Source organism: Diospyros lotus, chromosome 15, assembly GCF_014633365.1.
Source record: "Diospyros lotus cultivar Yz01 chromosome 15, ASM1463336v1, whole genome shotgun sequence".
Lineage (NCBI taxonomy): Eukaryota > Viridiplantae > Streptophyta > Magnoliopsida > Ericales > Ebenaceae > Diospyros > Diospyros lotus.
In genome coordinates this window covers 24,851,156-24,864,931 of record NC_068352.1, presented here as the reverse complement: position 1 = coordinate 24,864,931, position 13,776 = coordinate 24,851,156, and the positions used below count along the sequence as shown (strand labels likewise).

Here is a 13,776-nt window from a genome sequence, read left to right as displayed (position 1 = left end):
ATTTTATTAGCTTACCATTATTTTCCTCACTCACACTCCATCATATTATAAATAATTTATTTTTTATTTTAAAATTATCTTAAAAATTATATATACTCCAACCAAATTTTTTATTCTCCGCTCTATTTTATTTTATATCTCACTTATTTATTAATAAATTTTAATTCTATTTATTTTATCTTATTTATAATTTTTATTATTTTAAAATTTTATTATTCATTTAAAAATTTAATAATAAATATGACGGTATAAAATTTTTATAATATTTAATTTAATAAATTTATTAATATTTTAAAAACAATTATTTAACAAAATTATTTAAAATATTTTCATAATTCAAAATTTAATATTTTAATATATTAAAATTAAAATTTCAACAATGATTATATTCCAATGGAATATTATAACAACGGTTATATTTCAATGACTATATTCTAAAAATAAATAATTAAATATATACATACATAAAATAATTAAATATTCACATACAAGGAAATGTATAATCATATACACAAAATAATCAAATATTCACATAAACATATAATCAAATGCACAAAATAATCAAATATTCACATACAAATAAATGTTTAATCAAATACACAAAATAATCAAAATATAATTTACCAAATACTTCAATATACAAAATCTACGGTATAAATCACAAACCCAAAGGTATTTGAAGGAAGAAGTCATCATTGCTGGAAGAAGAAGCTGTCGTCGCTGTTGAAGGAGGGAGTTCTTCTTTGTCACCACTGTTGCCGATATTCGTTCTTTTCTGTCGCCAAATTTGGTAGCTGCTACTCGTTCTTCTTCATCATTGGTAGCCAGATCTGGTCACCGTAGTCGTTGCTTCTTCTTCTCTACCGCAACCATTGTTGTTTCTCGTCGCCCCTGTTGCTACCGTTGCTCGTTGCCGACGCCTTCTTCAAATTTCAAATGCAACAGAAGGCAGTAAGAGAAATGCAATAGGGAACAAATTTTCACTCATCAACTCTAAGGAGTTATTTGAAATTCAATAAAAATTTGGGGAGGGAGAAAACAGATAAGGAGACTGTTGGAGATAGTTTTCAACAATTTCTTTCTCAAATTTTGGCTTAATGAGGACGACCCCCCCCAGATGGCCTTAGGTTAGGTTGTGTTGAAATTATATTTAGATAAATAAAAAATAATAATATTTTGTTGATTAAGATTTTGTTATCTTGCTCGTGTCAGATAATTTTTATATTATTCAACACAACTTCTAAGGGTGGGTATGTACATCCTACATTCTCCCATGGAGTCAACACCCCCTCTCATTTTGTCTGCGTCAAGAAACTTAAGAAATACATAACGCGATTAACATAATAGAGACTTTGTTGATTGATTAATATAGAATTCGATGAATTTAGATAAATAAATAATAGTAATGTCATTAATTAAGATTTTTTTTATGAAATTCTATCTCAAAACACATCCCTTCTTCTCCTTGTCTCCCCCCATCTCTTTCTCTCCTCTCTTCCCTCCCAAACCCACTTCTCCTTTCAGCCTCCACCCATCACCGCCATTGTTGCTGCCATCTTCCATGGTAGATTCAGATACAAAAAGTGAAGCTGTACCAAATGGACTTTATGTCAAGGATGAGGTTTTCACTCACCGTGGACCGCTTGTTGTCGCTCACCATCGGTTGCTCACTATCGCTCACCCCTCGGCCATTTACCATCGCTCTCGCTCACTCCGTCTTGGCCTCTTATTCGCTCTCTGTTCCTCTCTGGCTATAGATCTACTTCCAGGGGAAGGAAATGTCAAAAATGAGAACATAAAATAGCTGAAACCTTATCTTGAACAAAGATGAAGATCAACCCTCGGAGTTATTCTTCGAGGGTTGATCTTCGGTAGAGATGGCGATGAACAAGGAAAAGATCCGACGACAAACAAGGGGAATAGAAACTCGAGAATGAAGGAGCAGTCGAATGAGGAAGAGAGTGCATGAATTGCTTGGAAAATCTATTCTCACCTTCCCATTGAGAATTTGTTTTCCAGCAAAAGTGAAAAAAAAGGCATCACATGACCAAAGTTAAAATTTGTATTATTTGAAAAATATAGCTAATCAAACACCACCAAAAGTGGAATTTACATGAAAAATGGCCATTTTCCATAAAAAATATGGCCAATCAAACATGCCCTAATTTTTATTTAATGTTAATATTACGTAATTTGTTTTTGTATTTAATTTATTCTTTAGTCATGTTCGGCCTTTTGGTGCATTATTTCACTTAATATTTTTCTTAAATTCTGTTCTTAACCTCTTAATTATCATTAAGGTGGTTAATTAGAGTTTCACACAGATGACAAACCTATATTAATCATACACACACATTGCCAAGATTCAGCTGAATAAAATTTAAATCAACATATTTCACCATCATACACTCAATGACATGTGAAAAAAGAAAGACCACATCATACACTCGATGCCATGTGAAAATAGAATTTAATAACATCCTAATTGCAATCAAATTTTAAGTCATAGTAACGATCAAATTATAAAACACAATCACATAAGAATTTGAATTTCGAGTCACAAATATAACATTGCTGATTGTGGACAATTGAAGAGAAAGAAAAACCCCAATACTTGAAACCCGTAAAGAGAGATGTGTACATAAAAAAAAAAGAATATAAAGAGAGAGAGAGACAAACATAGAGAGAGATGGGTATCTTACTCATCACTAATTGTTGACAATAAGAAAAAAATTCTATTGTCTTGTGATTGGAACCCACCTGATATGGGTTTCAATTGAAACCCAAACTAGAGAGATAGATAGATGAAGAAATATATATATATATATAAAGAGAGATAGACTTTTTATCAAATCACCATTATTATTGTTGTTGATGACCTTATCAAAAACCCTTTTGGGCTTTTTCCATGTTTATTCAATAATGGCTTTAATCTTCATCAAACAAGAAAGAGAGAAAGAAATGATAGGGGGAAGATGAGAGAATAAAGTCAAAGCAAAAGTAGAGTACAAAAAAAACTATTAGTTAGCCCATCCCTAGTTTCAGAGCAAATTTCTAAAAAAGAATGGGAAGGGAGAGAGAGAGAGAGAAAGAGTGCTTGGGTTAGTATACGCACAAGGGTAAAATGGTCTCTTTAGATATTTTTTAATACTAAGGGAAGACAAGATGATATTTTTAAAAAATAAATGAATAATTGATATAATTTAATCAAATCTTAAGGATGCCGTGTGAAATTTACTCTTACTATTATTATTTAACTAAAAAAAAAATAAGATTAGATGACTAATACACATCACACACGTAAGTTGTTTGGTCTTAACCAATTAATATTTACACTTACAGATTAAAGAATGATTCCACTTGCAATCTCATTGGATTATTCAAATGGCCAACCAACCTCTAAGCACTATATGTGGGTCCATTGGTCTTTGGGCTTCAAGTGTAAAATATTTTTGAAGTTAAAAAGACAAGTGACAAAAAATTCAACTATTAGCCATTTTAATTCCAATAGAAAAGACTTTGATCATCATGCAATAGATTTTGCAATTCCATAGCCTAATTAGGGTTCATCCAAGTATCAAATGGCATAATTTGTTGAGACCCACATTTATTAAGTTACTGCTAGAATTAAGAATCTTTGTGCTTAGAGTAATGTTTCTTTCAAAATCAAATGTATTAATAGATGAATATGAGTGTGAATGTGAGTATAAGAAAAGAGATACCTCGTAGAATAGTACTCAATACATATTTGTTGCCATTTCTATTTTGCTGAAAGCAATATTGAGCTAGTTAATAAATAATAATCAATCTTAATTCAGATAAGCCCTTTGGATCTAATATTGATTATAGATTAGGGAAAATGAAAAAAAAAAGTAAAAATGAGAAACTATTAAAAATTGTCTTAAAGTTATAAAATATCAATGCTATAAGTATAAGCTTAGACTTTTATTTTGTTAATAACAAACCAAAAAAAAAAGTTTATCTTTAATTTTAAACTTAATTTTTAATTTTATCAACTGTGCATTAAACTTTCCTCCTTTACTTTCAATTTTAAGATTATGATTTATGCCATTATATTTTATTGTTAAATGTGCCAAGTCAAAAAATGATAGCAAATTTTTCTGTCACACATGTTAATAGTAATTTTTAAATGCTGGAGGAAGAGAGCATTATAATCAATATTTTGTATTTTTTTTCAAATTATGATACATCACTAATCAACTGATTGACTATTGACGAGTTCGAAGATATCAATATATGTAAATTTATTGAACATCCATCAAAGCCAGTGATAAATTCAGACAACATCTAAGGGTAATTATATAGCAACCAAGATACCAAATCACAAAAGCAGAAACCATTCCTTCTCATGAGAAGCAATCAACCGAAAGACGTCATGTCGCAAGAATAGATTGAGAAGCAAGCAGTCTGAAGATCAAGAGCCCATGAATTCATCCTTTAGATGGTGCTTTCATCTGTGAGACGTCACAAATTCAATCAAATTATGGCATTATCACCACATGTGAAGCCCATCATCCATGATATAAATGTAGTTACGGGAATATCTATTCTAAGTTGTTCTCTTGAAAGCATAATTGAAAGAGTAAAAGAATTGGGTAAGGACTTAAACCTTCCAAAATGAAGTCACGGATAAGCATGCCTCCCAAGTCTCATCCAGGGGAGGTAGGTGTAATCTGATGGAGTTTATATGTGTGCATGTAATGAAGCCAGCCCCATATTTTTTGAGAAAAATGCATAATTTCCAAGTACATGAAACAAATTAAAACAGTAAATTAATGAATTGGACAGACATATCCATAATCAAAAGAATACAAATGAAACACAACAAATGTTACTGACCTGATATGTATGGGTAAATCATGATTATATTTCTGATTCTATCTGGAACTCTCATTCTCGGTATGCAGGGAGTGAGGGTAAGGTCCTTGAGTTTGGGCATTGCTCCTTCCTCAATTACAAGCTCCTCCAGATCGCTTGAATAAATTTTCAATATTTTGAGTTGAGGAAAGCTGTCAGCTTCTCCAGAGCATACCATCTCCTCCCCAAAGTATGAATCAAATCCAAGTATAAGGATCTTAAGTCTTGGTAGTTTCTTCAAAGTCACCATTGGGTCCATTTCCAGCATAGTGTACTCAAGGATAAGCTCTGTGAGGCATGTTGGCAGTTTGTCATGTCGTGGAAAATCCACCATGCTGCACCCGCTGACGAGTAACTTACCAAGACTTACATATTTAGACAGATCCAATGTTGAGCTAAATTCAGTAAATAATCCTCCAATTGGAACACAAGTATCTGTACGGTCTCGCGATAATAAAAGCAATTCTTCTAGCCTCTGTGACAGGGAGTTTGCACTTGACAATACCTCAATGATATGCTCAGTTGGAAAATAGACTTTCAGTCTTCTCAAACTATCAAGTTTGTGCAACCAATTGGCCTCAAAAAGTTTGACAGGCAATTCATAGAGGGTCTGCAGGTTTGGTAAAGAAACTTCAAATGGAAGGAACCTATGGCTATCCAAGTTGACCCCACAGACTGAAGGAGCCCGACATTTACGAGGTAATATAATATGTCTTAGTTGCTTCATTTTCCAGATGGCATCAGGGAGGATGAGTTTGCGGCATTGATGTAGATCCAAGGTCAACAAATTTTTCAAATTGCTTATGGCGTAAGGAAGCTCCATAAAATACCACCCTCCCAATTCAAGGTGATGGAGGTGTTTTAACTTCACAATTTCATTCATAGGGGCCGCCTTCTGAGTGTAGAGCTTTATTATTAGCACCCGAAGAGATTTGAAGTTTCTATGACGAAGCTTAATTGGCTGCTCAACCAGCTCCCAACCTATGCTTATCAAATTATCGAAACATAACAAAGCCCGAAGCTTTGGAGTTTGATAATTTTGAGATACGTAGTTGCCAGCATCATTTTGATGGGCAGTGACTCTGCGTGGTGCAAGCCAATTTGCACAAGTGGCTACATCATTGAGAGTGTTAAAAAAGTTCATCTCCCTAGCCTTCCTAATGCAAAGGTCGTGCAATATATCGTGAATACGACAAAGTCTAACTGTCCCGTTGGACCTCCTCTCGACAACTTGAATTAGGTTTCTACCAACTAGGTGATTTAGGTAATCTTGCCCCACATCCTCAACCTCTCTTACTCCACTGCCATGAATAAATCCTTCAGCTGCCCATAAATTGATTAGTTTGAATGCGGAAATTTCATGATCCTCTGGAAATAGACCAAAGTATAAAAAACATGGTTTCATCATTGAAGGTAAATCCTTGTAGCTCAAAGAAAAGATCTTTGAACATTGGTCTTCATCTTTACCTATACTCTCTAATACCCCTTTCCATGCGTGTATGTTTCTCTCTCTTGATAACAAGAGGCCTGCTATAACTATTATCGCAAGCGGCACACCGCCACATCTCTTTAGTATTTTCTCACCAATGTTTTCCAATTGTGAGGGATCACCATCTTCATCATTGTCCTGTGGGGCAGCTATAACCATTTTGAAGAATAGCTCCCTACTCTTTTCTTCGTCTAAGGGTTGCAATTCATATAAAAAAATTTGCCCACCAATTTGTACACCCATATATTTGCATCGGGAAGTGATGATTATTCTACTGCCATTCATGGAATTAACAGGAATGCCATTTTTTAAAGCATCCCATGCTTCAATCTGCCATATATCATCAATTACTACCACATACCTTTTTAGGCTTAAAATCTGGAACAAATTACCCTCCATGTTGTGGTTGCGCTCCTTCTTCGTCAAGCCAACTTGCCTTGCTATATCATGTAAAAGTTCATTTGGGTTTGGTTGTCGAGAGACATAAATCCAAGCTGAACACTCATAACTTTGTCTAACAGAATTATATACCTTTCTGGCCAGTGTTGTCTTGCCTATACCAGCCATGCCTGTTATTGAGATCACACGATGCTCTGAATCTTGATCCGACACTTTGGCCACCAATTCCTCAACGTGTTCGTCCATACCAACAACATTTACTTCGTCAGTGTGAGGAAAAGTTCTTCTTGAATCCCTCACCTCTCTTCCAGGATGGCCACTTGCATCTGGGACTTGATAAGTCTGTCTCCTGCGATTGATCTCCTCGACCCTTCGTCTTATTTCTTCGATCTCCACGGCAAAGTCACGAACAGTTTTAGCACTCAAAAACCAACCAAGACACCCCTTCCAGTCATTCCTTCTAAGTGGTGATAGCTTAGGGAAGTACGCTTCCATGATATCCTCCAAATCGTAAGCAAGATCCCAAATGCTCCTGATGAAGTCAGCCAATCCTCTGCTTTCTGACTCTACTGCATCAGCATCTTCCAAGAAAGATTTAATACACCTCATCTCATCTCCAATCCAAACAATGTTTTCTTTCAACTCTGACAAGCGAGAGCCTTCTTTTGCTATTAGATTACCAGCTATATCAGCAAGTTTTCGGACAACTCCTGAAATAAGCATGTCTGCCATGTTAGATTTCCCGCCAGCAACAACCTTCAATCGGCCAGAAGAAGAAAGAAAGTGTAGTATCAGAAATAGGGAGAACACCTTCCAAGAAGCCCACCAGCAAGTTTCCGGAATTTTTAACAAAGACCAGAAGACTAAGACTTCATTTTTATCAACTCATTCTTTGCTTTAGCAACGCCAACAGCGCTGGTAATGGTATAAAGGCAACATTGCAATTGATGTCTTACGTAGGAGTTTGTGGGACGTAAAGTTGGAATTAGACTTAAAAAAATTGAACCAACTCTACATATCGGACGAAGATTTAAATAAATAACCAGTAGAATTATAACAAATCCATAAAAGTTGAGTTAATTAAGACTTTTCACCAATATCACACTGTCAATTTGTAACCCATCTCTCAAGAAAAAATTGACGAAAATGCTTCCTAATGCATCAAAAAGTCAATGAAGTTATTTGCCAGAAACTCGGAAAATCACAACGCCAAAATCCCTCTTCGAGGCATTGTATCAACCAAGTTATAGGCCAGACGAGAAACGTTAGATGCAACGATACTAAATAGAGACAGATTTATAGTAGAAAACATAAGAGACGAAGAAGCAATTTTAGACCTTAATAACTGCATAAATCAGCATTTTGCATTGTTTATCAAATATTTTAATTTTTACCACAAAGACATGAAATTGAATAACATAAATTCTTATTATATACAGGGAAGAAACCAAAACATACACAAAATTCCAAATCCAAAGATGTTGCAGATAGAGGTAGGCACTAGACTACAAGCCTGTCACGCTATTGCAAAAGTTCACTAGATTGCATGTCACAAGGTGTTTAAGGGCTCAAAACCATAATTGCTGCTGCCACTAGGTTGTAAACAATTTCCAGTCCATAAACATTAGAGTGTACTAAAATGCATAGCCCCAGACCTGCTTGCTTAGTAACATTAAGAATATTTCCTCTGATAAGGCTTTTCAGCTTTTGTTATGTTAAATAGATATTTCCAGGAACATAAATATTTTGGAATGGTATGTCTCGCTAAAAGCCTGTAATGTATGCATGCCCAGTTAATTGTCTTTCTAGCTCTCCACAGAAAATCATTCCCATTAAGAAAAAAGAATAATAAAATAATAAAACTGGACTGTTTTTGTCCACACTAAAAATATGACAACAGTCTTATATATAGCATTCTAGTGCATATGCAGTGAATTGTGAAGATACCATACAAGCAACTGGATCAGATATCTCAGAATCAGAAAGCTTTTTCATATAGATAGAGGGAGGCACGTAATGTAAATATACAATAAGACCTAATTTCTTTGTGAAGAAAAAATGAGCAAATTAGTTAGAAAAAGAAAAAGCAGCATAAAGCAGCATACTTTTTCACGTTCTTCCGCTCCGTAACCACTGTAACCCTCTACTGTCCACGGAGGTTGTGCCCTCTGTCAATCAAACCAAAAGACAAAAATCAAACCGACCAGAAGCCCACCAGCAAGTTCCCGGAATGTTTAACAAAGACCAGAAGACCAATACTTCATTTTTTATCAAGTCAATCTTCGCTTTAGCAAAGCCGAAAGCTGCTAATGGCATATGCCATCAAGATGTGGGCCTTGAATTTTGCCATAAAGGCGACATTGCAAGTGATGTCGCCAATTCCAAGGCTTATCACTTCTGCATCAGGAATCGGGAGAACAACTTCGAAGGAGCCCACCAGCAAGTTCCCGAAATTTTTAACAAAGACCAGAAGACCAAGACTTCATTTTTATCAACTCAATCTTCGCTTTAGCAACGCCGACAGCTGCCAATGGCATAGCCATGGCTCTGAATTTTGCCATAAAGGCAACATCGCGAGTGATGTCTTACGTTGGAGTTTGCCGATCCTATTACTGTTGTATCCGTTTTGAAATAAAAAATATTATCTTTTAAATTATGTATTAAAAAAAAGACAAATAAATTTTACTCAAATTTCTTATACTTTGTATCATTTTTTATCGCAGTTCTTTGTTTACAACCAATTGGACCAAATTATACACACTCTTGTTTACAATTTTTTTAAGAAAAAATAGTGTTACTTATTTTACACTTACTGTTAAGACAAATACATACATTTTCAATGTTTAATTACTGCTGATTAAACTAATGTTTTAATTAATTAATATTATTAATATCCTAGTTGTGATTTATCAATCTTATTAATAATTTTTTTAATATTACAGTTCTGATAACTAGCTAGTATTATTATTCTTGATAAAGAAAAATACACTAATTATTATATTATAATAAATCACTATATAAAATTATAGGACATGTAGTAATAAATTATAAAAATGTAAATATTTTGATCAAAATGACATTTATTGACTTTTTTTAATATATAAATCAAATGATAAATCTTTTATTTCATAATAGATACAAGAAGAGTAGTGCTTTGCAAACATTTGAGAAGGCATACCGTTAGATTTTGCCACAGCCATAGATGTGTAAAGGTTTGATTTACAATGGCTGGAATTAAGCAAAGCTCCAGCACAAGTGAGGCATATCCTACTTCAAGCCTAATACTCTGCAAGTTTATTGGTTGAACAGGAGTGTCTAAACTAAATCAAAACCCAACATCCATGTGGCCATGAGTTTGATAAACAGATTGATATCTCTGGCAGCACTTGATCATATCAGTGAGTTGAAGAGCGTTTAGAATGGGGGCCATGAAGAAGATGGCATTGGGCAACGAGTTGATCCAGCCGCAGATGGTTTATTTTAAATGACACAATCAATTCTCATTGACCAGTTGAAGCCGCACAGACACCGGAACACCAAATTATAGAGCAGATGGTATGCCTTCTCAGAAGAAATCAACCAAAAGCAATCGCGTCACTGTTAATACACACACACACACACACACACATATATATATGAAGTTCGGGTCAACAAGAATATAAATATGGTATCATGCATTGAAACAAAATTCCTTTGCTGGTGCTCGTGCACTGGTCCAAAACAATATCACTCTATACAAAATTGATTGCATATCCTTAAATTGTTTTCTTTACAAATAGTCATGGATCAGGTTTGGTATCATTAGTGTCATCTAGAACCAAGTGATCCAGAAACCAACATAATTAGCAACAATGGGTAAACAAGCTAAAACAAAAGACCAATAACTTCAAAAAATTAACATGACCACAAAACAAAAGAGGGGAAAAAGGAAGTATACCAATGAAACAGGGTATAATTTTACCGACATCCTCCAGCACTAATCATGATTGAATGAATATCTGATTATACCTGAAACTCTTGTTCTTGGATTGTAGTGAACTAGGATAAAGTTTTTGAGTTTTGGCAGCCCTCCTAACTCTACTCGCACCTTCCTCAGAGAAAGCAATTCAAATTTGAATACTTGGAGTGGAGAAAAGCTATCAATTTCTCCATAGAAAACCATCTCCTCTCCCAAGGTAGGAAAAATGCTAGGGAGTTTCTAACACTCACAATCATGTCTATGTTTAGGTAAATAAACTCAAGGATATGTGAGGTATGAGATAGTTTATCAGGTTATGAAAAATTCACAATTTACAGACAAATTCACTGTTGATCATAATTTATCAAATGCACCATTTAAGTTCCATTTTCTATACCTCATTGATAAATAAATTATAAATGCAATTCTTGTAGCCTTTGTGGCATGGGGGTTGCACCTCACAATAGCTCACTGATATTCTTAGTTGCATAATACTCTCAATGTTCTAAACTATCAAATTAGTGTAACCAATCGCCTAACAACTATATTACTGTTCTTTCACTGTCATTATAGATGGCCAACCTTGATATGCAATTGCAGCACAGCATCGATTGGTTTAAATTGCTAAACAGGACAGTCCAAGAGGAAGAGAGCAAAACAGTTATTACCAATCAGGAGACTAATTCTTCTCTTCTTACATATTTCCAATTCAAATCATCAATTATGCATATATATGTATATATAGAACATGAAACTATAAATTTTGTTCATTTTCCTTTGCCATCTATGACAAGGGTCAAATTCGAACCTAAGCAGGGTGTATGCCAACCATCTTTGAACATTTCAACTCCAGGGGCGGAGCCAAGAATTTTTTATCAGGGTGGGTAAAAATTAAATAATAAAATAAAATTTAAAATATTATAATATTAAAAATATATATTGATAAATTACTATAATTATTCTCCATTTATTTTCATATTTTGATAACGTCGTATAATGACATTATTATTAATTTCATTAAATATATCATTTTCAATATACACAATTAAACTGTTATTCAACTATTAATCTTTAATTCAATTACGGAACCAGGTTTTAACAAGTTTCATGGCAAAAATGCTATTTCTACTGTAACAGTAGTAACAGAAAAAAAATTAATGTTAGTGTCATAAGTCTATAACCTAATTGATATACATCATTTTCTTTCGTCCTTACTAACTTTTGTGCAAGATTACTAAAGTCTCATAATCCTTTAAAAACTCTTTTCATTTAAATTTCATCCGCCCAAATATAGAGATTATAGAGGCAACCTATGAGCGATGAGACCTAAACAAGTAGCAATCAAAAACACTCTTAATCCACAATTCACATCATTCATTAACAAATCAAAATTAGAAAAATTAGCTAAATCACTTGTAATCTACTTTAAAGACATCAAAATGTTAAAAGAGAAATGAATTAATAAGTAGATTTTGCTTGTAGTTAGGAGTGTTTAAAAAAATCGATAAATTGCAAAAATGGACCACACCACACCACACTACAAGATTTTTTAAGAAAGCGATTTGACACAATTTGAAAAATCCTCAAACCATGTGGTTTGCAGTTTGAGAATTTTTCGGTACCATTAAAAATCAAACAGCTTGAGTAGTGTACTTAATAAAATTGAAAATCTATCTTCAATATTCCCTAATTTGTTATCAAAATTTTATAGATAAAAAGAAAATGTTAAATAAATTTAAAAGATAAAAGAAGGCAGAATGCAAATAAAAAAAAATAGATGAAGGGTTAGAGAATGTGAGAAGAAGAAAAGATGATATTTAGGACAAATTATAATTATAAGTAAAATTATCATAATAATTCAAAATTTTTTGAACTAAAAAAATTAATTGGGACAAAAATATAAACTTAAAATAAATATAATAAATTTTTTAAAAAATATTTGAGCAGTGGGGGGCAGCCGACCCCCCTGCCCCCACGGTAGATCCGCACTGCAGTGACATGACAGCCACTGGTTTGTTCCTTAGTGAACCCAAGTCCCAACCGTGATGATGACTAATGTGTGAAGGAGGAGGAGGGTCTAAATTGTTGGGATAATTAGCTGTGCAACCAAAGACCTCTCTGATTCTGCGCTTGTTTGTATTAATTAATGTGCTGAGCAGGGTATACAACGCCTTTTGATCAAAAGGCACAGTCAATGACAGAAATATATGCCAGTGCTAGAGCAATTGAGCATGACACTGCCAGCAAGTTCCTGACAGACTGACCCTTCCTCCCTAGCTTGGACGATGGTGGCCAGCCCTCTTCCCATCACTTCAACTATCTCTCTCTCCTTTGATTATTTTCTCCCACCGCAAGTCACTGTTCCTATTGCAACCACCATTGTCTCAAACACCGCCTTTGTTTCTTTCAACTATTTATAGAAGTTGGGCTTTGGCCTTTTCGGTAAGATTTTCAGTCACCTTCTCAATTTTATGGTATAGACATATATAAATGGGGTAGGTATTTTAGACATGCAAATCTAAATTTACCGAAATTCAACCGTTAAATCCTTATAATTTTTAGATATGTGAATTGCTGAATCAATGATAATATGATAGTCAATTTTGATCACTGAAATTCATCGTAGATGATGGTCGGTGACATTTTTGTAAAAACAAAATTTTGATAATAAAATTAATTTTAAATATATAAAAAATCAATCATTAAATTAAACTTATTTTTTTATATATGAACCATCATGGTTGAAAAAATCTAATAACTGGTTCTAATCATTAAAATCATGGGTTGCCTCGGTGGCTGGCGACAACAATAAGTCAAAAATTATTTCTGTTTGTTTGATTTTTGTTTTTTGTTTTTATGTTTTTTCAATTATTTCAGTTGGTTATGTATTTTTTTTTTTGTTATTTTAGTTTTCAATTTGCTTAATTTTTTTTTAGTTTGTTCAATCGATTCGATTTGATTTTTTTTTAAATTTCAATTTGTTCTATTTTAGTATTTCAATCGGTTATTAAACCGAACCAACTGATTGTTTACCCCTATGTGTATTGGCATT

General features: G+C 33.6%; 1 protein-coding gene across 4 annotated transcripts; it reads right to left on the bottom strand.

The window, feature by feature from the left end:
* Window positions 1-4,250: 4,250 nt before the first annotated feature.
* On the bottom strand, window positions 4,251-9,208 carry LOC127791488 (toMV susceptible protein tm-2-like). 4 transcript variants are annotated; one of them, XM_052321396.1, is made up of 4 exons: window positions 8,872-9,208; window positions 4,861-7,522; window positions 4,631-4,694; window positions 4,251-4,475 (listed from the first exon to the last, which is right to left on the bottom strand). In XM_052321396.1, exons 2-3 carry the CDS (start codon window positions 7,496-7,498, stop codon window positions 4,645-4,647), a joined length of 2,688 nt encoding a protein of 895 aa, XP_052177356.1. In that variant the 5' UTR covers window positions 7,499-7,522; window positions 8,872-9,208; the 3' UTR covers window positions 4,251-4,475; window positions 4,631-4,644. The 4 variants fall into 4 exon arrangements, with proteins under 4 accessions (XP_052177356.1, XP_052177357.1, XP_052177358.1 ...); XM_052321397.1 differs by having other exon boundaries at window positions 4,861-7,476; XM_052321398.1 differs by lacking the exon at window positions 8,872-9,208 and adding an exon at window positions 7,577-7,889 and having other exon boundaries at window positions 4,861-7,476.
* Window positions 9,209-13,776: the final 4,568 nt, after the last annotated feature.

Bases quoted from the DNA above. Each gene is read 5' to 3' on its own strand.
- LOC127791488 (XM_052321396.1), bottom strand. From the start codon at position 7,498: ATGGCAGACATGCTTATTTCAGGAGTTGTCCGAAAACTTGCTGATATA. The intron at 4,695-4,860 runs GTCAGTAACATT...AAACTCCATCAG, and splicing joins GATTTACCCATACATATCAG to ATTACACCTACCTCCCCTGG.